The 23,014-nt window shown below is 49.0% G+C and overlaps 1 protein-coding gene across 1 annotated transcript in view; it reads left to right on the top strand.

Annotated features, from left to right (window-relative positions):
- Positions 1-23,014, top strand: part of LOC144946588 (regulating synaptic membrane exocytosis protein 2-like) — a 79,624-nt gene that overhangs the window by 52,530 nt on the left and 4,080 nt on the right. The window contains 12 exon segments of the mRNA XM_078875607.1: positions 533-534; positions 885-1,019; positions 1,021-1,070; positions 2,318-2,440; positions 9,813-9,928; positions 11,595-11,707; positions 12,996-13,162; positions 15,459-15,706; positions 18,338-18,470; positions 19,442-19,554; positions 21,198-21,299; positions 22,503-22,642. Of these exon segments, the coding sequence (XP_078731733.1) occupies positions 533-534; positions 885-1,019; positions 1,021-1,070; positions 2,318-2,440; positions 9,813-9,928; positions 11,595-11,707; positions 12,996-13,162; positions 15,459-15,706; positions 18,338-18,470; positions 19,442-19,554; positions 21,198-21,299; positions 22,503-22,642 (1,442 nt within the window).

Here is a 23,014-nt window from a genome sequence, read left to right as displayed (position 1 = left end):
AAAAAAGTTTAAATAGTTTAGTTTTCGCCCCGGTGTAAGGAGCCATGTAGATCCCCACATCGAGTTTCCCCTTTGCCATTGTGTGCCAGAGTAATGGTCCAAAGTCGGCAAATTTGAAAAAGATTGTCTCGAATTAATCAATTGGTATTACACACTGCCTCTCTGATTCAATTCTGCCAAAGCGTTATAAATAACGAACTCTCCGGGTGAAACACGTGTACGAATGGGAAGTAACGTGTTATTTCAAGCTGTGTTGCATTACGACTGTAAAAAAGAAAAATGTTCCTGCGGAACTTGCAAATAGCGGCGACTGACTTTGAAAGGGGGTTGCATTTTATCAGATTCCTGCCAACAGCACCTCTGAGAAAGGGCATAAAACGGCACTTGGAGTGCCCAATCAGGGTAAAAGAACATCCTTTAGTCCAAAGCGGCTCCTCAAATCAAACTTAAATATCCTCCAGTCTCATACCTTCGAAGATAAACGTGTTTGAGCCGGAATAGCACGTGGATGAGTGTCCACCATGCATAATAGGTGTCATCAGCTGCCACGTGTGGCCAACACAGGACATTCCAGCTTATATCCGTTTTTGTACTGTGCCTCATATGCTCCTACATCTATGCCCCACTTTTACCAACTGGCACTGACTGACCAGCATGGTGAAGGATGGTCCAACAACCTCCTTGACCCACGAGGCAATTGGGAGGGCCCTCATCCAGCGGTGGATTGATCATTGCTGCTGCTGATGATTATAGCGGTCACAGGGCCGTGCGTGCGTGCGCTCGTACCTCGTGCCTACGACGGCTTTGTTCATCGTGGCTGACGACGACGACCGTCACCGTGACCTGTAAATGACCGACGCTCGCGTCCGGTGCCGCGCCAGGAGGGGGGGGGCGCGGAGTGCCGGCACGGCGGCAAGGAAGGACGGGGGGGGCCGAGCGGGGGCGGGGGCCTCCACCCGGAGCCCCCCACGGCGCCGCACCACCGCTCACGCTCCATGTCGCCGCACCGCTCCGAGGGGGGGGGGCGGCGGCGCTCCGCCGTCGCGCTCGCCCGGCATCCAGCAGCAGAGGTGGGGGCAACGCTCGCACGGGGAGGGGGGTTGTGGGGGGGGGGAGAGGCACCCCCACAATTGTGGCGCCCCTGGTGAACCGCTCACATTCACATGGGCAGCCACATACACGCAGTCACCGCACAGCGCACACGCGGTTAACATACACACATGCACACAGCACACACGCGGTTAATATGCACATTCACACATCACACACATGGTTAACACACACGTTCACGCAGCACACACACCATGCACACATTCACACAGCACACACACCATGCACACATTCACACAGCACACACACCATGCACACGTACACGCAGCACACACACCATGCACACATTCACACATCACACACACCATGCACACATTCACACAGCACACACACCATGCATACATTCACACAGCACACACACCATGCACACATTCACACAGCACACACACCATGCACACATTCACACAGCACACACACCATACACACATTCACACATCACACACACCATGCACACATTCACACAGCACACACACCATGCACACATTGACGGAGCACACACGCGGTTACCGTGCACACCGGTAGCTTCCGCAGGGTGTCTGCACCTCTGGAGATGCCGAGCTGTGTGTGGGACCAGCCCCGCATCAGGCCTTCATTTAGGCGGAGTCTGTCCGGCTCAGTGGCCTGGAATAGTATGTCCGTACCTGGCACACAGATGCTGCCACGGTATAATGGGTAGCACACTGCATCTCCTGGGGGGCAGTTGAAACAAAGGTACGAGATTCCTAAGTCCCTCTTCCACTGTCCGTCCAGAAGCGTAATGGGTACACCGCGGTTAGTCGATCGGCAAGTTGCGTTTGGTAGGGTTAAGTGTGAGTGCTGCCAATTATTTCAAGACGTCTGGCCAGCATGGAAGAGTACGCCACATGCTCTCGAGGGCATCCCTAGAGTTCCCTGTAGCGAGGGCTCTTCTGCCAGCAGTGGCAAGAGCCAGACAATCCAGGGCCTCGCCTTTACCCTTACATCCAGTATACCAATCAGGATGACTGCGGCCATGAGCCACATGCGTTCGCCAGTTTAACGGCGACTGAGACATTCGGCCCTGGTTCAAAGCCCCTAGGGACCACTTCACTGTCCCCTGGTCAACGATGGGTCTCGAGTTAGGGGGTTATCCCACAGTGGAGAGTCAAGTCGCGTTTGGCTAACATAAACGTCTAGCTCGAGTGCAACCACCACCAGCTGACCTGATGCCTCTGCCGTTCTGACACAGGAGCCTCGACCAGGTGATCCCCAATCGACGCTCGCGCTCGCCTTCGCGCCTGGAGAGAGCCGCCCCCCGTGGGGACCGGCAAAGGGCGGGCGAGGGGCCGTCCTACCCCGTCGAGAGGAACAGGTAGCACCCAGTGGCAGAGATCACCTGTGTGTGTGTGTGTTCGCTTGTGTATGTCCCGTGCGTAAGTTCGGAGAAATTCCAAATCCAAAGGGAGGGCAACGTCACCGGCCAACAGCGATCACCTTTCTGCTGTGACCTGTGAACTCTGTGGAAGAGGTTTTCTTCCCCAAAAAGGTCTAGCCTCGCAACTGCAGGCAAGCGCTTGATATGTAAGACAGAGAGATATAAGTGACCGTAAGACGTCCATTCCAGCATACAAGTCATGCATATAGTTAGGTTTTTTCGGTAAAGTCCCGTAGGTAAAAAAATTAAATTAATAAAAGTAAAATAAAAATAAATAAAAATCACGACGTTTCGGAGGGAACACAAGCTTCAGTCTTCAGGTGGAACCGTCATTATTTTTTTACCTACGTGACTTTACCGAAAAAACCTAAGAATATGAATCCTTGCAGTCACGAAAGCTTCAAATCTAGAATCATGCATATAGATTATAGAAGTACCGTGACACATCATCGTTTGTGTAAAAATTGCACACAATCCCTGACACCGACACCATCGTACCTTCAGCAGCCAGGTCTGGGGGCAGTCGATCCAGCAGGCAAATTAGACGAGACGCAGGATCTACCTTGATGACGGTAGGCCTCACCTTGCCAGTCGCTGCTCTCTGTGCCCAAGGGCGGTCCCGCGGTGGGCTGAGTGGCGAGGCCGAGGGTCCTGTGAGCGTCGAGGTCACGCACGGCGACGCCTCCGTCATTGGAAACGAACTCGGTCAATGTCGCCAGCTCGACACGGAACACACTCCACACCTGTGAAGTACTTTATCTATGAAAGCTGTTGGGAGTAGTTCAGTGTGGCATGTCCACTTAACTGGTTCGGTTATAACTTGGTTCTCCTCAATTTGAACCATGTGTCGGTTCTCTCAAGCCACAGTCAATCGAGAGGGCCCGTGTGATGGGGGTCAAGTATAAGTCCGTCTGGCCAACACGGAAGAGTGTCCACAAACACTCTGGAGGAGGGGCTCTCGAGAGCTTGTTGCATTGGAGGCTCTTCCGCAAGCCATGGCATGAGCAATTGCAGGGCTGCACCTTTACCTCAATTACTGTTACTCTCGGCTTGGTCGCTGTAGGCAAGAGGGGTAAGACTAAAATCACATGAAAGGAAGGCAGCGTCTGCATCCTGAGATGATTCTCAGGATGACCTTTTGCAACCTTCTATACCCAAAAACATTGACCGGTAACTCCAAAAACAAAGACACACATACACAGATATGCGCACTGTACACTACACGCACGCATATATTATTCATAAAACGGTAATAACACCGCCGTGCAAATTTGCGTGGGTTAGGTTATTCTGCAACAACGTATAGGCACGAAGCGCGAAGCTTTACCGCTGAATAATGAGCACGAGCGAAGACCGCAATATTGTTCTCATCTTCGTCTTCTTGAGGCTGCACGTTCCCCCAATTTCCCAGAAGGGCCTCCTCGGTGTTGGCAGCGAGCGCTGCCGAGAGCACCGCCGGGCGTCTCTGGCGGTGGCGAGCTAATGGATGATGAATGACGCCGCGATAGTGGCCACCCTTGAGAAAACTTAACCTTCCCGTGGGATTTCAAGGCGGGCGCGTTCCTTGCCGCGTTGGCTGCCAAGTGCTCGCGCGGCCGTGCTCAGTACGAAGCTTCGTGGGCGTCAGCACTGCTTGGGCAATAACATCACGCCCTCCGCGGCTCCCGGCGAAGTAACATCGGCCTCGGTGTTGTTTTTTTGTTGTTGTTGTACGTCGCGGAAACTGCGGCGGGCGGAATAATTTTAAATATTTAATCCGCGCACTAAAAATAATGCGGCGCTAAATGAGAGCGCCGCTCGACGCGGCCGCGATTCCGTGGGAGGATATTGCCTCCGTTGTGTTTTCATTAGGTTATGTCCCCACAGCTGCAAAAGGGACATTTGCAGATAATCGAGTCAGATTACTGAATAATGAATAAAGCACATTACCGGCTTGTGCAGGCGCTGCAGTGGACATGGCGTGTATGATTCAATTTCAGCGCTCAGCGCATATGGGTTTACAATGCAGCCACTTCTGGGTAAACTCTGGAGAATTAACCCAAGTGTTAAATGCCAATGGATTATTAGAAAATGTAACTGATTCAACGTTTTAACTCATAGAACTGTTGTGGTTATTTCTGTCCAGCGAGAGTACGTTCCAGTAAGTGTATATATATACACATACGTATATATATATACACATACGTATATATATATAACATGGAGTTTATTTATTTTAAAATGAACGGAGACTAAACGTGTAGGTTGTTACCGCGCAGCATTGTGGGAGGTGGGGGTGGCCTTCATCCAGCGGTGGATCGACCATGGCTGATGATGATATTGATGATGAGACGTGCAACAGTATGAGTATTTTAAAAACCTCATCAGAATGACAAAATGAATAAAGTCCAATATTTAATTAATAATTTTCCATATTTATTGGATGAAGCGCTCTTCATGGTCATGGAGGCTGTTTAACCATACTTCACCCCACTGGAGCAGTGCATGGTGGTGAAGGGATGCCCCAAGACTGGTTCCGACTTGCCTTACCATTGACTTTAGCCACGATCGGGAATCGAACTCGGGTGTCTGAGCTCATGGTGCAGTGATTCAAGCCGCCACATCCATGACCATGAAACGCAGACAGTATTTTTAAGCATAATAAAGGTTTTTTGGGTTAGATTGGGTCAATAGAAATGTGTCGTTAAACCCAACCCGCCCCCATCCCGACACAGACAATTAGTAAAGTTTGAGATGAAAACAAAAAGTGGCATCCCGCCCCACCCCCCCCTGACTGACACGGCGTGAAGAGGCCTTCGTCCAGCAGCTGATTGACAAAGTGCTGTCAACTGTTCTTAGTTTATTAACGCAGCAGCTCGCACGTAATTGTATTTCTTCACACCCTAACGGTAAGTAAATAAAGAAATAACCCGCCATCATACGGCACATGCCAACTATTATTAATGGATCATGAAAAAAATAACACACGGGGGAACTGACATCCTTGGAGAAAATAAAATTAAAGTTATTCATCTTTTCTTCTGTCGCTCAGGCTCCACTAGTCTCTGCATCCCATTTCCTTGTACGATCCTGATAAAGGCTTGTCACCGCTGAGTTGACAAGCCTGTACCCCTCCCCTCCCATTCACCGTCATTATCATTCCTTAAACATTAGTCCATCAGAATGTACGACAAGGTTATTGGGCACTGTTGTTAATCTAATTTTTTTCGCGAGGGCCAAGAGAGTGGTTTAAAACCTCTTGCTGCACATTTGTTCTTGTATTTACGGTACGCGGGCGACATTTGAATGAATCTTCTCGTGCCGTCGTTACAGATGTTCATTTTCACGGATCGTCAAAAAAAACTGTGAATATAAAAACGAAAGTTGCAGCACAAATAACAAATCTCGCGACGAAGCCTTCCGGGCGGAAAATACTGAGAAGTGAAGAACGCGTTTTATACCAAAGAACATTACATCTTCCTTATTTTTGAGTTTATAATGTTGAACGTGGCAATGAATAATAACATCTAAGACAATAAAATTAGCTGAGACATTAATATTGCTATTTGTCATTTAGGAACGAATTCAATCGTGTGGCCCCCGGTTGGGTTTGATTCCCGACTCACGCCGCTCTGTGCAGTTTGCGTTCTCTCTGTGCAGTTTGTGTTCTCTCTGTGCAGTTTGCGTTCTCTCTGTGCAGTTTGTGTTCTCTCCGTGCAGTTTGTGTTCTCTCTGTGCAGTTTGCGTTCTCTCTGTGCAGTTTGTGTTCTCTCTGTGCAGTTTGCGTTCTCTCTGTGCAGTTTGTGTTCTCTCCGTGCAGTTTGTGTTCTCTCTGTGCAGTTTGCGTTCTCTCTGTGCAGTTTGTGTTCTCCCTGTGCAGTTTGTGTTCTCTCCGTGCAGTTTGTGTTCTCTCTGTGCAGTTTGTGTTCTCTCCGTGCAGTTTGTGTTCTCTCTGTGCAGTTTGTGTTCTCTCCGTGCAGTTTGTGTTCTCTCTGTGCAGTTTGTGTTCTCTCCGTGCAGTTTGTGTTCTCTCTGTGCAGTTTGTGTTCTCCCTGTGCAGTTTGCGTTCTCTCTGTGCAGTTTGTGTTCTCCCTGTGCAGTTTGTGTTCTCTCCGTGCAGTTTGTGTTCTCTCTGTGCAGTTTGCGTTCTCTCTGTGCAGTTTGTGTTCTCTCTGTGCAGTTTGTGTTCTCTCTGTGCAGTTTGTGTTCTCTCCGTGCAGTTTGTGTTCTCTCTGTGCAGTTTGTGTTCTCTCCGTGCAGTTTGCGTTCTCTCTGTGCAGTTTGTGTTCTCTCTGTGCAGTTTGTGTTCTCTCTGTGCAGTTTGTGTTCTCTCCGTGCAGTTTGTGTTCTCTCTGTGCAGTTTGTGTTCTCTCCGTGCAGTTTGTGTTCTCTCTGTGCAGTTTGTGTTCTCTCTGTGCAGTTTGTATTCTCTCTGTGCAGTTTGTGTTCTCTCTGTGCAGTTTGCGTTCTCTCTGTGCAGTTTGTGTTCTCTCTGTGCAGTTTGTGTTCTCTCCGTGCAGTTTGTGTTCTCTCTGTGCAGTTTGTGTTCTCTCTGTGCAGTTTGTGTTCTCTCCGTGCAGTTTGTGTTCTCTCCGTGCAGTTTGTGTTCTCTCTGTGCAGTTTGTATTCTCTCCGTGCAGTTTGTATTCTCTCCGTGCAGTTTGTGTTCTCTCCGTGCAGTTTGTGTTCTCTCTGTGCAGTTTGTGTTCTCTCCGTGCAGTTTGCGTTCTCTCTGCGCAGTTTGTGTTCTCTCCGTGCAGTTTGTGTTCTCTCTGTGCAGTTTGTGTTCTCTCTGTGCAGTTTGTATTCTCTCCGTGCAGTTTGTGTTCTCTCCGTGCAGTTTGTGTTCTCTCTGTGCAGTTTGTGTTCTCTCCGTGCAGTTTGCGTTCTCTCTGTGTAGTTTGTGTTCTCCCTGTGCAGTTTGTGTTCTCTCCGTGCAGTTTGCGTTCTCTCTGTGTAGTTTGTGTTCTCTCCGTGCAGTTTGCGTTCTCTCTGTGCAGTTTGCGTTCTCTCTGTGCAGTTTGTGTTCTCCCTGTGCAGTTTGTGTTCTCTCTGTGCAGTTTGCGTTCTCTCTGTGTAGTTTGTGTTCTCCCTGTGCAGTTTGTGTTCTCTCTGTGCAGTTTGTGTTCTCCCTGTGCAGTTTGTGTTCTCTCCGTGCAGTTTGCGTTCTCTCTGTGTAGTTTGTGTTCTCCCTGTGCAGTTTGCGTTCTCTCTGTGCAGTTTGCGTTCTCTCTGTGTAGTTTGTGTTCTCCCTGTGCAGTTTGTGTTCTCTCTGTGCAGTTTGTGTTCTCTCTGTGCAGTTTGCGTTCTCTCTGTGCAGTTTGTGTTCTTTCTGTGCAGTTTGTGTTCTCTCTGTGCTGTTTGTGTTCTCTCCTTGCAGTTTGTGTTCTCTCTGTGCAGTTTGTGTTCTCTCTGTGCAGTTTGTGTTCTCTCTGTGCAGTTTGTGTTCTCTCTGTGCAGTTTGTGTTCTCTCTGTGCAGTTTGTGTTCTCTCAGTTTGTATTCTCTCTGTGCAGTTTGTGTTCTCTCTGTGCAGTTTGTGTTCTCTCTGTGCAGTTTGTGTTCTCTCCGTGCAGTTTGTGTTCTCTCTGTGCAGTTTGTGTTCTCTCTGTGCAGTTTGTGTTCTCTCTGTGCAGTTTGTGTTCTCTCTGTGCAGTTTGTGTTCTCTCTGTGCAGTTTGTGTTCTCTCAGTTTGTATTCTCTCTGTGCAGTTTGTGTTCTCTCTGTGCAGTTTGCGTTCTCTCTGTGCAGTTTGTGTTCTCTCTGTGCAGTTTGTGTTCTCTCTGTGCAGTTTGTGTTCTCTCTGTGCAGTTTGTGTTCTCTCTGTGCAGTTTGTATTCTCTCTGTGCAGTTTGTGTTCTCTCTGTGCAGTTTGTGTTCTCTCAGTTTGTATTCTCTCTGTGCAGTTTGTGTTCTCTCTGTGCAGTTTGTGTTCTCTCTGTGCAGTTTGTGTTCTCTCTGTGCAGTTTGTGTTCTCTCTGTGCAGTTTGTGTTCTCTCAGTTTGTATTCTCTCTGTGCAGTTTGTGTTCTCTCTGTGCAGTTTGTGTTCTCTCTGTGCAGTTTGTGTTCTCTCTGTGCAGTTTGTGTTCTCTCTGTGCAGTTTGTGTTCTCTCTGTGCAGTTTGTGTTCTCTCTGTGCAGTTTGTGTTCTCTCAGTTTGTATTCTCTCTGTGCAGTTTGTGTTCTCTCTGTGCAGTTTGTGTTCTCTCTGTGCAGTTTGTGTTCTCTCTGTGCAGTTGGTGTTCTCTCTGTGCAGTTTGTGTTCTCTCTGTGCAGTTTGTGTTCTCTCTGTGCAGTTTGTATTCTCTCCGTGCAGTTGGTGTTCTCTCCGTGCAGTCTGTGTTCTCTCTGTGCAGTTTGTGTTCTCTCTGTGCAGTTTGTGTTCTCTCTGTGCAGTTTGTGTTCTCTCTGTGCAGTTTGTGTTCTCTCTGTGCAGTCTGTGTTCTCTCTGTGCAGTTTGTGTTCTCTCTGTGCAGTTTGTGTTCTCTCTGTGCAGTCTGTGTTCTCTCTGTGCAGTTTGTGTTCTCTCTGTGCAGTCTGTGTTCTCTCTGTGCAGTTTGTGTTCTCTCTGTGCAGTCTGTGTTCTCTCTGTGCAGTCTGTGTTCTCTCTGTGCAGTTTGTGTTCTCTCTGTGCAGTTTGCGTTCTCTCTGTGCAGTTTGTATTCTCTCCGTGCAGTTTGTGTTCTCTCAGTTTGTATTCTCTCTGTGCAGTTTGTGTTCTCTCTGTGCAGTTTGTATTCTCTCCGTGCAGTTTGTGTTCTCTCAGTTTGTATTCTCTCTGTGCAGTTTGTGTTCTCTCTGTGCAGTTTGTATTCTCTCCGTGCAGTTTGTGTTCTCTCTGTGCAGTTTGTGTTCTCTCTGTGCAGTTTGTGTTCTCTCCGTGCAGTTTGTGTTCTCTCCGTGCAGTTTGTGTTCTCTCCGTGCAGTTGGTGTTCTCTCTGTGCAGTTTGTGTTCTCTCCGTGCAGTTTATGTTCTCTCTGCGCAGTTTGTGTTCTCTCCGTGCAGTTTGTGTTCTCTCCCCCTGTTCTGCATTGGGCTCCCTCCGGGTTCTTTGGTTTACTCCCACACACACACCATGTAGCCGGTATTGGCCAAACTTCCCGATGCCTAACAAATTATCAGCAAATTACTCCGTAGGGATTACTCATTGCCACATTCACCTCCTGTAAAAAAAAACTTGGCAGGACCCTCTTTAAAAAAAAAAGACTCTTAGTGAGGCTTTCTAGGCTTAAAATTAACAGAATAATAAATAAAAATGGTTTGAACCATGGGCGGTTGATGATGGTGGTGTTGGTGGTGATGATGTCGTTGTTGATGTCTTGAACCACAGGCCGGCACTGCGCTCCAGCCCGTCTCGGGCAGCACCGGCGGCAGCGGCGAGTGAGGCGCCTCCTGCCGCCTCACGCCGGGGCCGGCAGCTGCCCCAGCCGCCCCCCAAGGACCGCTGTGAGTCCACGCACGGCCTCCCCCACCGCCACCACCGCGTTGAGCTGACGGAGCTCAACGCGTTTTGCCGACAAAACACTCACCCTTAAAGAGCTGAAGAGTTTTTCTTCTGTCACGTGGCATTTGGAGAGTAACGCGCCGAGTTTATAACCACGCTTAGAGTCGGAAAGCCATTTGATGGCGTCTGGGGTCATGAGTTGGATTCCATTTGTACCTCCCTGCAAAAGCGTGTGTGGGGGTAATGATGTATGTATGTTGAACTTCTTTCGCACCATACATTACCAACCGTTTTTATGATCTCTGATGTGAGTAATGACCTGCGGTCTCAGGCTGCAGTCGCAATGCGACTCGCAAAGACTCACACAGACAGCCATAGACAAACAGACTCGCATAGAGACTTCTAGACTGATATACAGACCCAAAGACTTCCATAGAGACCTCTAGACTAATACGCTCACACGGAGATGCGTCGGCTCGTGTGCAAACCTACACCACAGACTCGTACTAGATAACACAAGGTGATGCTCTTCAACGCAGTCACTCTCAGTGACTCCTCCACTCCCCACTGACGCAGGAGGTGGCTGCACCTCCCATGTGCAGCGCTAACATTGTGGTTCAGTGCAGTTTAGTGTCTGTGAGACAAGGGGAAGCCGGCTACTTCCTCGGTTAGTAATTCACATCCACGTGTTCGTGACATCGCAGGTTGAAAGTCGGAGTAGACGTGTCTCATCGAGGAGTGCTCATCTCTATTGGCGACCCCTAAACCGGTGATGGAAATTCCACATTCTCGTGGCGGGGGCTGTCTAGTCTATAGACAGAAATGACAGACACCGTTGACATCCTGCCAAGTGGTCGTTAACCATGTTTCAACTTCACAAGCAAAGGCCTTTGTTTGCTCACACAGCCGCTAGCGGAAGGGCCTCGATTAGAAGCAACTCTTGAGGGTATTAGGCCTACTCTTCCACACTGGTCAGATGGTCTTGGAAGTGATGGAAGCACTCACACTTTACCCCACTACATATGATCTGGAAATAAACTGTCTTCTCAAAGTGCACAGTAATACACACGTATCTTCTTGGTTCTTTCGGTAAAGTCACGTAGAATGGAAGTAATAAAATAAAAAATATAAAAATTATTTTATTTCCATTCTACGTGACTTTACCGAAAGAACCAAGAAGATGAATCCCTGCAGTCACGAAAGCTTTAAATCGAAAAATACAAACGTGTTTTACTTGAAGACCTGACAAGCCCCTTTCACTTTGTTGCCATGGTTATAGGTATCAGTATCCTTGCTTAACTTCTTAAATGCGTTGATGTTGTGAAGGATGTGGGGGAAAGTGTCGTGACGACGATGTCAAAGGGATCATTAGGCCGGAGGTTTTTTTCCAGCAATTTGTTTTTCAAAAGGAGACACTTGGCTTTGCTCGTCAGTGTGACAATAATCCCGCGATATAACGACTCGCCGCCAACAACTTTAATTACCACCGTCGGCCCACTCGATCGTTCTTTTGGAGAGAGAGAGAGAGAAGAACAATACATTATTTTTGTGTTTAATTACAGCTCACGGTCGATTGACTGCGCTGGTATTTGCGAGGATTTACGACACATCTAGTGTGCACCCCGCCGCCCATTTCCGCCGTGAGCCGTCGTGTCGTCGTGCCCCCAGCCGCGCCGGAGGCGGAGGAGCGAGCGCGGCAGATGAAGCTCAAGATGAGCAAGTGCAAGAGCGCCACCATCGCGTGCTCCGGCCGGGACCTCGAGCGGGAGGTCTACTCGAAGGTGACGTGCTGCACACGCCACAACCACACTCGGGCGCCTTTTGCTGCTATTGTTAATATTCATAACAATTAGGTATTGCTAATATTCATAACAGTTAGGTATTGTTAATATTCATAACAATTAGGTATTGCTAATATTAATAATAATTAGTTATTGTTAATATTCATAACAATTAGGTATTGCTAATATTCATAACAGTTAGGTATTGTTAATATCAATAATAATTAGGTATTTCTAATATTGCCAACAATTTGGTATTGCTAATATTACCAACAATTAGGTATTGTTAATATTCATAACAGTTAGGTATTGTTAATATTCATAACAGTTAGGTATTGTTAATATTCATAACAGTTAGGTATTGTTAATATTAATAATAATGAGGTATTGCTAATATTACCAACAATTAGGTATTAATCTTGATTTGAAGGTATTGTTAATATTAACAACAATTAGGTATTACTAATATAAATAATAGTTACGGTTATTTATCCAGGAAAGGCCTGCTGAGTCCCAGGACTCTTTTTAAAGAGGGTCCTGCTACGTTGGGTTATTACTTTAAGATATTTTAGGAAATTCACGAGTTTATACGAGTGGGAGGAAACTCGACCATCAACAATAATGTTCAGCCCTCCGTCAGTCGCCTGCTGGATGAAGGCCTCTCCCATGCTAAGTTGGTGCTGAGGGTGGTTTGAACCGTGCTTTGCCCCGCTGCTCGTTGCGGGTTGGTGAAAGTGGGGAGCGTAGATGTTGTGGCAAAGTCCAGTTCAGTGGCTTGTCGCTGCACTGCTGTCTGCGTAGAGTGCAGAGCCGCATCAGCCAGCAACCCCAGGTTGTATGCATGGCGCTCGCCCATGTAAACACCTCTAGGCCTATCTCTGCTTAGCTTCCGTGATGAGATCATGTCGAGTATATACTGGGTGATTGGGTAGAGCCATCTATGAATTGACACGTAATTTATTTCTACATTATGGATAATTATGGATGAAAAAACTGCAAGATGTTCCTTTCCACTCCTCCGCCATTCATTCCATCCCAGCTCTGCCACCCCCACAAACACACAACTGCTTATTGAGGTTCCGCGCTCTGCTCAGTGTTGCCAATTCTTTAAAGCGGACGGTTACCGAGCACACCTCAAAACGTCACCAGATGTCACAAAATTAGGCCTAAAATTATCAACGATGTCTCTAGGCAATTCAGCAAGTGCCGCACTTAACCCGGGGACGCTGGCGCGGTGCGACGTTTGTCGCTCGCGTGTGCCCCCCCCCCCGCCCCCCGCCACGCGCAGTGCCGCCCGCCGTACCTGCGCAGCACGGAGGTGGCGTCGGGCCGCTCGTCGGACAGCGAGGCCAGCGACCTGTCCGGCCTGTCCCCGACCAGCAGCGGATCGTGGATCAGCAGCACCAGCTACATGTCGGTGCAGTCGGAGCGCCTGCGTAGCGCCAAGCGCATGAGGTGCGGACGCGGGACGGCGCGCGCGACGTCGTCGACAGAAACGACGACCGCGTGCGCGCGTGTGTGCAATGGGGAGCAGGGGCGAGTGGGATATACGAGGGATCTTTGTCTTTGGACGGGCAAGTGGTCTGGCACCAGCTCAGTAGCCAGCAAAATGTTAGCACCAGTCCTGCTTCGTACACTAACCGTAATCAACTAGCCAGCCGAACACTCGTACGATTCCTGCGTCTAACACGAGCCAGCCAACCTGCCGATTGAGCGTTGCTGAATAAATTTACACTGTTGGGTGGACAGACGTCGGGGGGCATTGAAGGAACGTGTCTGTTGTGTCAACTGCCGCGCCGGCGACCTCTGGATTGCAAGCCCAGTGTGCTAACCATCACACTACGGGCATAATTAAAGACAGAATTATTGGTGCTCATCGACGATGAAGACTGATCCCATCAAACAAATATTAATATTACAATAATTAAACACGCTATCATGTACGGAGGGTGCTTACGGCCTGCTTGCAACAGGGACACATTTCCCGTGCCAGTTCCCTCCCGCCAATAAAACGAACATTATGTTCATTTAATGCTTCAGTTAGCAGTGAAGTATTTAAAATTTCCAGGGAATTGATAAACTGCAATGTTGATTGTTCTGCGCATTCAGGATAATTATCGCAGGGTCCAAGAAGGAATGGCGGCACAGAGTGCGACACGATCGCAGTTCGTCATTGTGATCTGCCTCCATCCTGATCTATATTTTTTCTCCTGCTGAGTGCATGCGACGTGCTGGCAGGAACTGTGTCTATATTTAGCCGATTCTGCAACACAGCAGTCGTGTGTACGTGTGTGTCATGAGGCTGAGTGTGAGCACCTCCCAACGGGGCCCCATTCTGCTTGTAACGCTTAAGTGGCACAACGCTCAGACAACGCAAAAACAAGCCACGACAGGGTGGTAGCGCAGTGGCAACGCTTGTGTCTCATAGAAAGAAAAGGGCCTGGGTTCAATACCCGACTCGGGCCCCTTTGTGCATGGAGTTTGTATGTTCTCTCGCTCCCCCTGTTCTGCATTGGTTTCCTCCGGATTGTCAGGTTTCCTCCCATCGTGACAAAAGAACACATACAATTTAACTGGTATTGGCCAAACATCCAGACGCTTAAAAATGTATCTGCAAATAACTCATGCGGGATTACACGTAGCAACATTGGCCCCCTACTGTGAAAATTTGACAGGACCTTATTGGAAAAGAGTCGTAAGACTTGGTGAGGCTTTCCTGGGTACACAAGCAAAATAATAATAGGATACACACTGATTATGGGGGTCACACACAGCAGCCTCTGCTGAAAGCGATCTTCGCAGAAGCGATCTTCGCTAGAAATGAAAGTAAAAAAATTGATTAATCATAATTTGCTCATAACTTTAGCATAATGGTAGAGCTGAGCTATTCGATGATTTAAATAATCGATTTTCTAAATGCATTCCTTGACAAAAACACACGGACTGAGTGTTGAGAATCTTCTGTAAGAAGATTCTATAGAACAAAATATCCTGAGAACTACTACGTGAGAAATGAGATAATTACTCACAATTTTAATTAAACAGTGAAACTCATTAGCCAAACAACTGGCTTTTAAATCAACGCGTCTGCATTGCCAGCGTCGTCTGTTTACAACATCGCATGAACAATTAAGAACACGATACTTTGTCCCAAAAAAACTAGCTAGGTGGCAGCAGTAAAGCAGGTGTCTCGCAATTGGAAGGTTGCAAGTTCGAATCCCATTCGGGGGTTGACTCAGCCAATCATTCTCAAGGGTCGCTAAAAAGGGTACCGTTTTGTGGGGACGTCAGCTGTTGATTGTCTTATGGATAGACTCGCCCCCCGCCATAGGAACTTGGGATATTACACCACTAGCTCAAGGCCATGAATGGGAATTGAACGCTGCTGCTGTTTGAGCAGCGGAAGGAAGCATTGCACTGGAGTCGAGTAGCAGCCAGGCGAGCGTCATCCAGCGCCTTGGGGATGCAGTGAAAACCGCTCTGGAGATGTGACGAGAAGTGCCCCCTGGCTACTGCTATGGCTGCCGCGACCACTGTGAACTGCCGGAGAAAGATTTATGCTGCTCAGCCTTCTAATTCGTTAGGGCGAGCGTCAATTTCATTTGTGGTCCCGCCAATGGTATTCAAAATGTATGACTTGGCCCTCAGTAGGGAGAAATGTTCCCACCCACCGATTTAGAGAGTTCCATAACTCCATGCGTATAAATCGTACTTGCCGCTTGTCACTCTCCCCTCCCCGCCCCACTGGCAGCATGTTCACGTCGCGGATGCACCACCGGCAGGTGCCGGCCACGCCAACAGGCACGGCGGCGCGCGGCGTGCTGAAGAGCACCAGCGTGAGCGGTGACATGTGCGCCCTCAAGAACGACGGCAGCCAGTCGGACACGGCGCTGGGCGCGCGAGGAGCCGGCGGGAAAAAGCGGCGGCCTAACCTGGGCTCCAAGATGGTGGCCATGGTGGGCCTGCGCAGCCGAAGCGCCTCGCAGATCACGCAGACAGGTGGGTGGGTGCCAGCACACCCGGCCGTGCCGGGCCAGGCCGTGCCGGGCCAGGCCGTGCCGGGCCAGGCCGTGCCGGGCCAGGCCGTGCCGGGCCAGGCCGTGCCGGGCCAGGCCGTGCCGGGCCAGGCCGTGCCGGGCCAGGCCGTGCCGGGCCAGGCCGTGCCGGGCCAGGCCGTGCCGGGCCAGGCCGTGCCGGGCCAGGCCGTGCCGGGCCAGGCCGTGCCGGGCCAGGCCGTGCCGGGCCAGGCCGTGCCGGGCCAGGCCGTGCCGGGCCAGGCCGTGCCGGGCCAGGCCGTGCCGGGCCAGGCCGTGCCGGGCCAGGCCGTGCCGGGCCAGGCCGTGCCGGGCCAGGCCGTGCCGGGCCAGGCGCGACCGGAGGGGCGGGAGCGTGCAAGTGAAACCGTAGCGCGGGTCCACTCCACTGCCCAATTGTAGACACCAGTGTCCCATGCGAATGCCGCGTGACTTTGTCACGGCAGTGCCTTGTTATAGGATAACTCAGGGGCGGGGGGGGGGGGGGGCACGACATAGTCAGCGTTATATAAACTTTAAATATATGTTAAAAGCGAAGCAGAACACAAGTTCTGGCTTTCACTCGCCGTGTTAACGACGAAAAGCTGCGACATTCGTCGCTTAATTGGACTCATTTTCGTACCGACATTTTTTGACTTGACGAATAATTTCTTCAGCCAGAGGAGCTCATCCCCCTCCAGCCCCGCACCATGCCCCCCCCCCCCCAACACTGCAGGGCTGAAGAAGACGTGAACATACCCTCTCGTCTTGGTCGGCTTCCTGAAATCCAGTGTTTAGCTGTCACCAGGTGTGGTGTGAGTGTGTTGCAATGGAGAGGGTTAGTGAACTTAAAAGGCAGTGGGTGCAAGAGGATTAGCATTTCGGAAAGACCGTATCTTTCACAAACAAAATAATTGCTTTTTCTCCCCTCTTCATATCCGCTAATTCTCTATCTCCGCTGTACTGTTCCGAACCCAATAGGCCCGCTTCCTCCCGTCGCTTCCTCAACTTCTTCGCTCCCTTTCATCTCTAAAACTCAACGCCGCACTTCGCTCTCCGTGCGCCGTGCTCTGATGCGTTTTTTTTCCGTTCCTGACAGTTGTCACATGAATGCTGTTCAGCCCTTGTCTGAATCGCTTTTGAAAAAAAAAATTCCTGGCGTCAGCAGGAAACAAAGCGAGAGACGGTTCCTCCGTGCCAGGTTCCCTCGATGCCTGTGACAGCAGAACGACTTAAAAATATATTTAGCACAAACACATCGCCTTGCACTGGAGCCTGCAGCCAAAGGGGGTTTTTGAGGTTTGAGAAATCCTGCGTTTTTCAAAAATTGGAAATGAAATTGAAAATGTGCAGCGGTACAAACCGTTCTTAGCTACAAAGATATTTCTCCCCCCTCCTCTCCTCCCGCCACATATTTATAAACCTGTGACTTTTGCTTCCACATTAATCTGACCGTGCAGAGCGTTGTGCATGAACGTTCAGTCGCTGCAGTTTCGCACAACAGAGGCTGAACTGCTGTGTAATCATAAAACGGCATCGTGCCACAATGCGAGCAGGCGATCTTGATTAATTAATCGCGATCTTAATTTTGCGAATGTCGCACGCGGTCACGTTAGCCGGCGGCGTCGAGCCGAGACCGCTCGGCAGCGTCGGCGGTGTCGGATCACCGCGACACTTCGGTGCGGCCGCCGGTGACGTCCCACTGCGGTGGCGCTCGCCAGCCACTCCGCTTAGAGCGCGACTCCAAACAGCGGCGGAGGAGGGAAACTGACGCATCTGGATTCCGACATGGTGTGCCCTGCCGATCATAACTGTCGTTCGCCGGTAGTTCCCGTCTCGACTGCTCTATTGACAGGCACACCGGCCCCCTAACCCCCCTCCCAGCCACCCCACCTCCCCCTCTGCGTTTCAAAAATACAACACAGCTGGGCCGACTCAGGGAGATGTGTCCCATGTCGTTTGTGATGTTCGATACGTCGTCGACGATCGCTGTGATGCCATTAATTTTACAATGAGATTTACGGTTATGATCATCATGATGATTATCAGATGGTGACGATGGTGGTTAGGCACGTAGCGATGCATCGATTCATCGGTTAAAATTCATTGTCACACTACACGGGCACGATATGAGCATTGGATTGTGTGTGAGGACGCGTCAAGATTTAGCCATATTATATGCAGATTCTATGCTCATGTTACACGTACGTTAATGGAGTTAACCAAGCGATACAAACGAGTTGGAAAAGAATGTCAAGCAAACACGAATGTGGCTGGTAAAAAACAGTTAAAAATGTACTATTCAATCAATTCACAGCCCCAAAGTCTAACAGTGTATATCATTTACAGAGGAACAATGAGCTACATGCCTAATGCTGCGAGTCATGATTTTGAGCATCATCATCATCAGTAACGATCGATCAACTGCTGGCTGAAGGCGTCACCAAGCCGTTGCGATTCCACACGGCCCCGTGGTGTCACAACCCTCATTGCGTATCGACACCGTCAATGAGAAGGCGACTGTACGGCGATGGTGATGACGACGGTGACGGTAAAGATGAGCCCGGGGCCGTATAACGCCGATCGCTGCGAGCCTGTGCTCCCTGCGTCTCTCTAGACTCAAGCGGGCGCAAGCTGCGCAGCACGGTGAAGCGCAGCACCGAGACGGGCATGGCCACGACGCTGCGCAGCCAGCTCACGCGCCAGGAGTCCACGGACGACAGCATCACGAGCGGCATGTCCGAGGGCAGGTGAGACGGCGAGCTCGTGGGACAGCCGCGCACGCACTCGCTCGCTCACTCGTGCTCACTCCTGCCCTCCGTACTCACTCGCTCCTGCACTCCCACACTCACTTCCTCACGCAGACATTCACATCGTCCTGCACTCACTGACTCCCACATTTATTCACTCACTCACTCCCTTCTGAACTTCCGCACTCCGTTCCACTCGTGTTTGGCACGTAAGGATTCAAGAATCCATTGCTGTGTTGACATTTCTTTGCTACCCCACAGCACAGTGGGTTGGCGGTTACACAAATGTGTGTGATACACCAAAACTTAATTCTAGATTTGAAGCTTTCGTGACTGCAAGGAATCATATTCTTAGGTTTTTTCGGTAAAGTCACCAGGTAGGTAAAACATCAAAATTAATGAAAATAAAAAATTTATTTTGATGTTTTACCTACGTGACTTTACCAAAAAAACCTAAGAATATGACACCAACCCTTGCCTATGGTACCACATGCATGCGTCACTGCGCCCAGCCAACACATTTAATTAAAGTATCAAAGTGATTATTTAGGCCTAAACATGTCTAATCTATTCATATAAATGTCACCCTTTACAGCGATTACAAAATTAACGTCGCATACAATTAGATGTTATTCTCAGAGATTAGAATTTCAGGCAAGCTTAGATTAAGATTTTTTTGTAGCTTATACTGAAAGTCAGATTCTCACCATCTCTCTCCTGCTTCACTTTAGTGGAAGAAAATATCGTGACATTTCAGAAATCTGACTTTGAGAGTGTGGTCTAGTTTTACTGGATATTAAGTGTTTTCCAGTTGCCGGAGCGATGCACAGCACAGCTGCAAAAAAAAAAACTCCGCGCGTGGTAGAATTCACCGGATGTTTTCACGCAAATAAAATGTACCTCGTTTCAGTGTCCGTTTCACGAACTTACCCGCTTTTATGTTGTGTGTGTCTCATTCTGACTCTCCACAGCTTAATGTTCCCTGGCCTGATGTTTGGTGGCGGAGCACAGATAACAGACTTCCTGGACGGTCTGGGACCAGCTCAACTCGTGGGCCGACAGACCCTCGCCACGCCGCCCATGGGTGCGTCTGTGCCCCAGCGCTTCGAGAGGACAAAAAAAACTCGTGATCGTCCACGAAAATTTATAGGGGGGGCCTGAAAGATGGTTGTTGGTGGGAGTAGGTGGATTCGGTGGATGGAATAGGTGAATTAAAAAGGTCACCATTGCCATGTAAGGGGAGATGGTTTCACACATTTGAATCAAAATGTCACGTAGCCCAACGAAGCCAGAAAGTGTTTCCCAAAACGTAGATTGGTCTTTCAATGTGGGTTGTTGCGTTTTGCCAGCACCCCCTCTAAATTTAGATTATGCCGCTTTAATATTTGACATTGCCATGTGTCGATAGTCTTATTGAAATATTACCCGCAGAGCTGAAGCCATATTGGGCCAGATTCTAATTGCGAGTGTGGAAGAATTCCAACATCATCTGGAAATCCCACAAAAGCAGTGATGCGTAATTCACGAAGCATTTTTAGACCTGCTATACGTTGTGGAATGGGACGAGGCCTATACCGCGAAAAAACATCTGTCACAGCCCATCAGTAGTTGGGCGAGGGCCAACAGGAATTGGCACCATGGGCTCTGACATCGGCACCAAGCCAACCAATCAGGCTCCACCCATCTCTAAAGGCAAACACGCATGTTAGCATGCGTGTAAGAGGCGTGCTCTGACCTACATCAAGGCGCAAAAATGTGGCTCTAAGCCAAAGGTTACGTATCCTTGCTTAAATTCGTGAAGATGATGATGATATTTGTGTCACTGCTGATGATGATTCACCAACCCTTACCTGCAAAGCACACCACGCCAGGTGTTCATTTAATACTACAAGGAGGCAGAATTATGGCAAAAATAACTTCATGAATTGGGCCCATTGATCTTCAACAGTGTAGCCAAATAACCAAGCACTACGTTTTCGTGCATTGAAAATAAGGCCGTATATTTCATAGGTATTAACTGCAAAAGAGTATCCATTCCAAGAAGTAGATTTTCTTTGATGCTCTCATGCCTGTCATCTGGTTTCTTTGCTAGGTGCAGTTAACTCCTAAAGCATGTGTACAAGTGTGTGCACGTGTGCACGTGTGCATGTGTGCACATGTGGGGAGCGGTGTCGCAGTGGTTCACGCACCTCACTACGAACTCAGCAAACCCAAGTTGGATTCCCAACATCGGTGATGAATATCTGAACCTGGATGGTCCTCCCCTAGGTCGACTTAACCTTAAATGAGTACCTGATACAGTTTGTAAACATCAGTATTGGGGAGAAAAAGCCGCTTTGACGTGGTGCTCGCCACATTCCCTCCCATGGGCCGTGCCGGTCTTAATAGGTGCTCGCTAACAGCACTTGACCCAACAGTGTTAAAGGCTACACCGGTGATCTATGTATACACACACGGGGAGCAGTGGTACAGGGGTTTGTGCACTGTGCTATCAATGCAGCAACTTAGGTTCGATTCTCAGCGACGGATAACATCAGTGGCAAGTGCTGTCAGAACTTTTCCTAGGCTCTCCTGAGGTTAATATCCACCTCCAAAGGGCCAATGTTTGGAGATGCGAATGGATACCTCGTCCTGCGACGCCGATTGCACAATCGGGACACAATTGGAAAAGTAAAAAACAAAAAAATGTGTCGGTTAAACAAGTTGTGTGCACTTTCTCGCGAACAGGAGAAATTCAAATCAGCATGGTGGACAAGAAAGGCCAGCTGGAAGTGGAGGTGATTCGGGCCAAGGGACTGTTTGCCAAACCCTCGTCTAAAACTTTGCCAGGTAAAAGGAAGCGCGCTCACTCGCTGACCGCCACGCCACCTGAGGTTAATGGAGTGGAACCGCCAAACTGAGCTTGCAAAATTTGTTTTTTGAAAGTTCAGTGGAAAATTAAACACAGGCAAAGATATTAAATTACATGTTACCCGAAATTCTAAAACAGATTTTTTTTTTTATTAAACTGTGTATATATATATAAATGTTACGGTCATATAGAGGCAAGTATTAAACAACAACCTGGATTATTTTACAATTCTGTATTTGTAGACCAAAGGTTTATTGCATAATAGTTGACCCAAATGCAACAACTCCTGCAAAGCCACAACTAATCTGTGACCCAAAACATAACAATTATAACCAACAACAGTTATGCAAGTAAACATGCAATGTGCTCATATCCACGGTATATTGTACACTATAGCGTACTATCGTGGCTATTATCAGCATAATAGGCTCTTGCTACAGATGGTCACACATTGGTTTGACAAAGTGGATGAGCCTTTTGTATTTGCCACCCTGCGAGAGGCTTTGCATGTGAGATGCGCTCTGATGTTTAGAATGCGAGCAGCCTTCTGCGCTCGCTGTGTCTGGGTCACACGTTTGCGAACGCTTCTCTTCATCGCCAACGCTGGTGTCTGGGCCATTTCATCACAATCTTGCCCGTTCACGCTGTCGTATGATTATCGCGTGTATTTATGCGGCACCTAAATACAGCTGCATCCTCAAAACGCTGTGAATAATGTGCGATATGCGCATCATCGGGAACCACAACAGAACAGCTATATATGTGAATATAAACTGGATAAATGTTACGTATCATATATATCATTTATTGTATTCAAACAGCACAGTGCAGGTCACAGCACTTCTTTTTCTGCTTCTCCCCTCGCACTGCCCCACTTTGGAAATCCCTACCGTCGTCTCTTTTTCCCAAACTATGATCATGATAACCTTGGTCATGTTAACTTTTATTTAGTACAACTTTGTTGCTTGCCGTTAGACATGTTGGGCCTTGGGGGCCTGTGCTCTAGGTTAAAAATAAAAATGATGGTATGAAAAAAGCCAAATTTCCATTTCTATCTTGAAGTGTCTCAAATATAAAATGTATATCTCTCCTCGTTGGTGGGTTTTTTTTTAACCTGGCCAAAGTCCGCCTTGGGCCTTGGGTTCACGTTGAAGATTCGTGTGTGTGTGTGCGTGGTGGAGCTCCCTACGTCAAGGTCTACCTCCTGGAAAACGGTGCGGTCATCGCCAAGAAGAAGACGAAGATCGCGAGGAAGACGCTGGACCCGCTCTACCAACAGCCGCTGGTGTTCGAGCAGAGCCCCAGCGGGAAGGTGCTACAGGTCAGTGCTCCTCGCCAAAGCACAGCAACAGCAGAGGGCAGCAGCAGCAGAGGGCAGCAGCAGCAGCAGTCGCCGCATTTCCACGTCGCAAATAGAGTCGAGTGTCTCATTTGCTACGTTTTGTTGTGAGAATTGTTTTTCAACTGACCGGTGGGCTGAAATAATAACATTTGGCACGTTGGTGAACGCTTGGGCACCACGTGACAATTGGTTTGGCCGTGTCAGGTGGTGGAGGGTCGATACGACCCAAAATATCCAAGTTACACAATTTGTACCCTGTACACGCAAGGACGCTGCCGCCCTCGCGGTGTAGGGGTCAGCACACTGGACTTGCAGTTCACAGGTCACGAGCTTGATTCGATCTCCGGGCGC

The sequence above is a fragment of the Lampetra fluviatilis genome, chromosome 2, assembly GCF_964198595.1.
Source record: "Lampetra fluviatilis chromosome 2, kcLamFluv1.1, whole genome shotgun sequence".
Classification (NCBI taxonomy): Eukaryota; Metazoa; Chordata; class Hyperoartia; order Petromyzontiformes; family Petromyzontidae; genus Lampetra; species Lampetra fluviatilis.
This window is presented reverse-complemented; position numbering and strand designations above follow the sequence as displayed.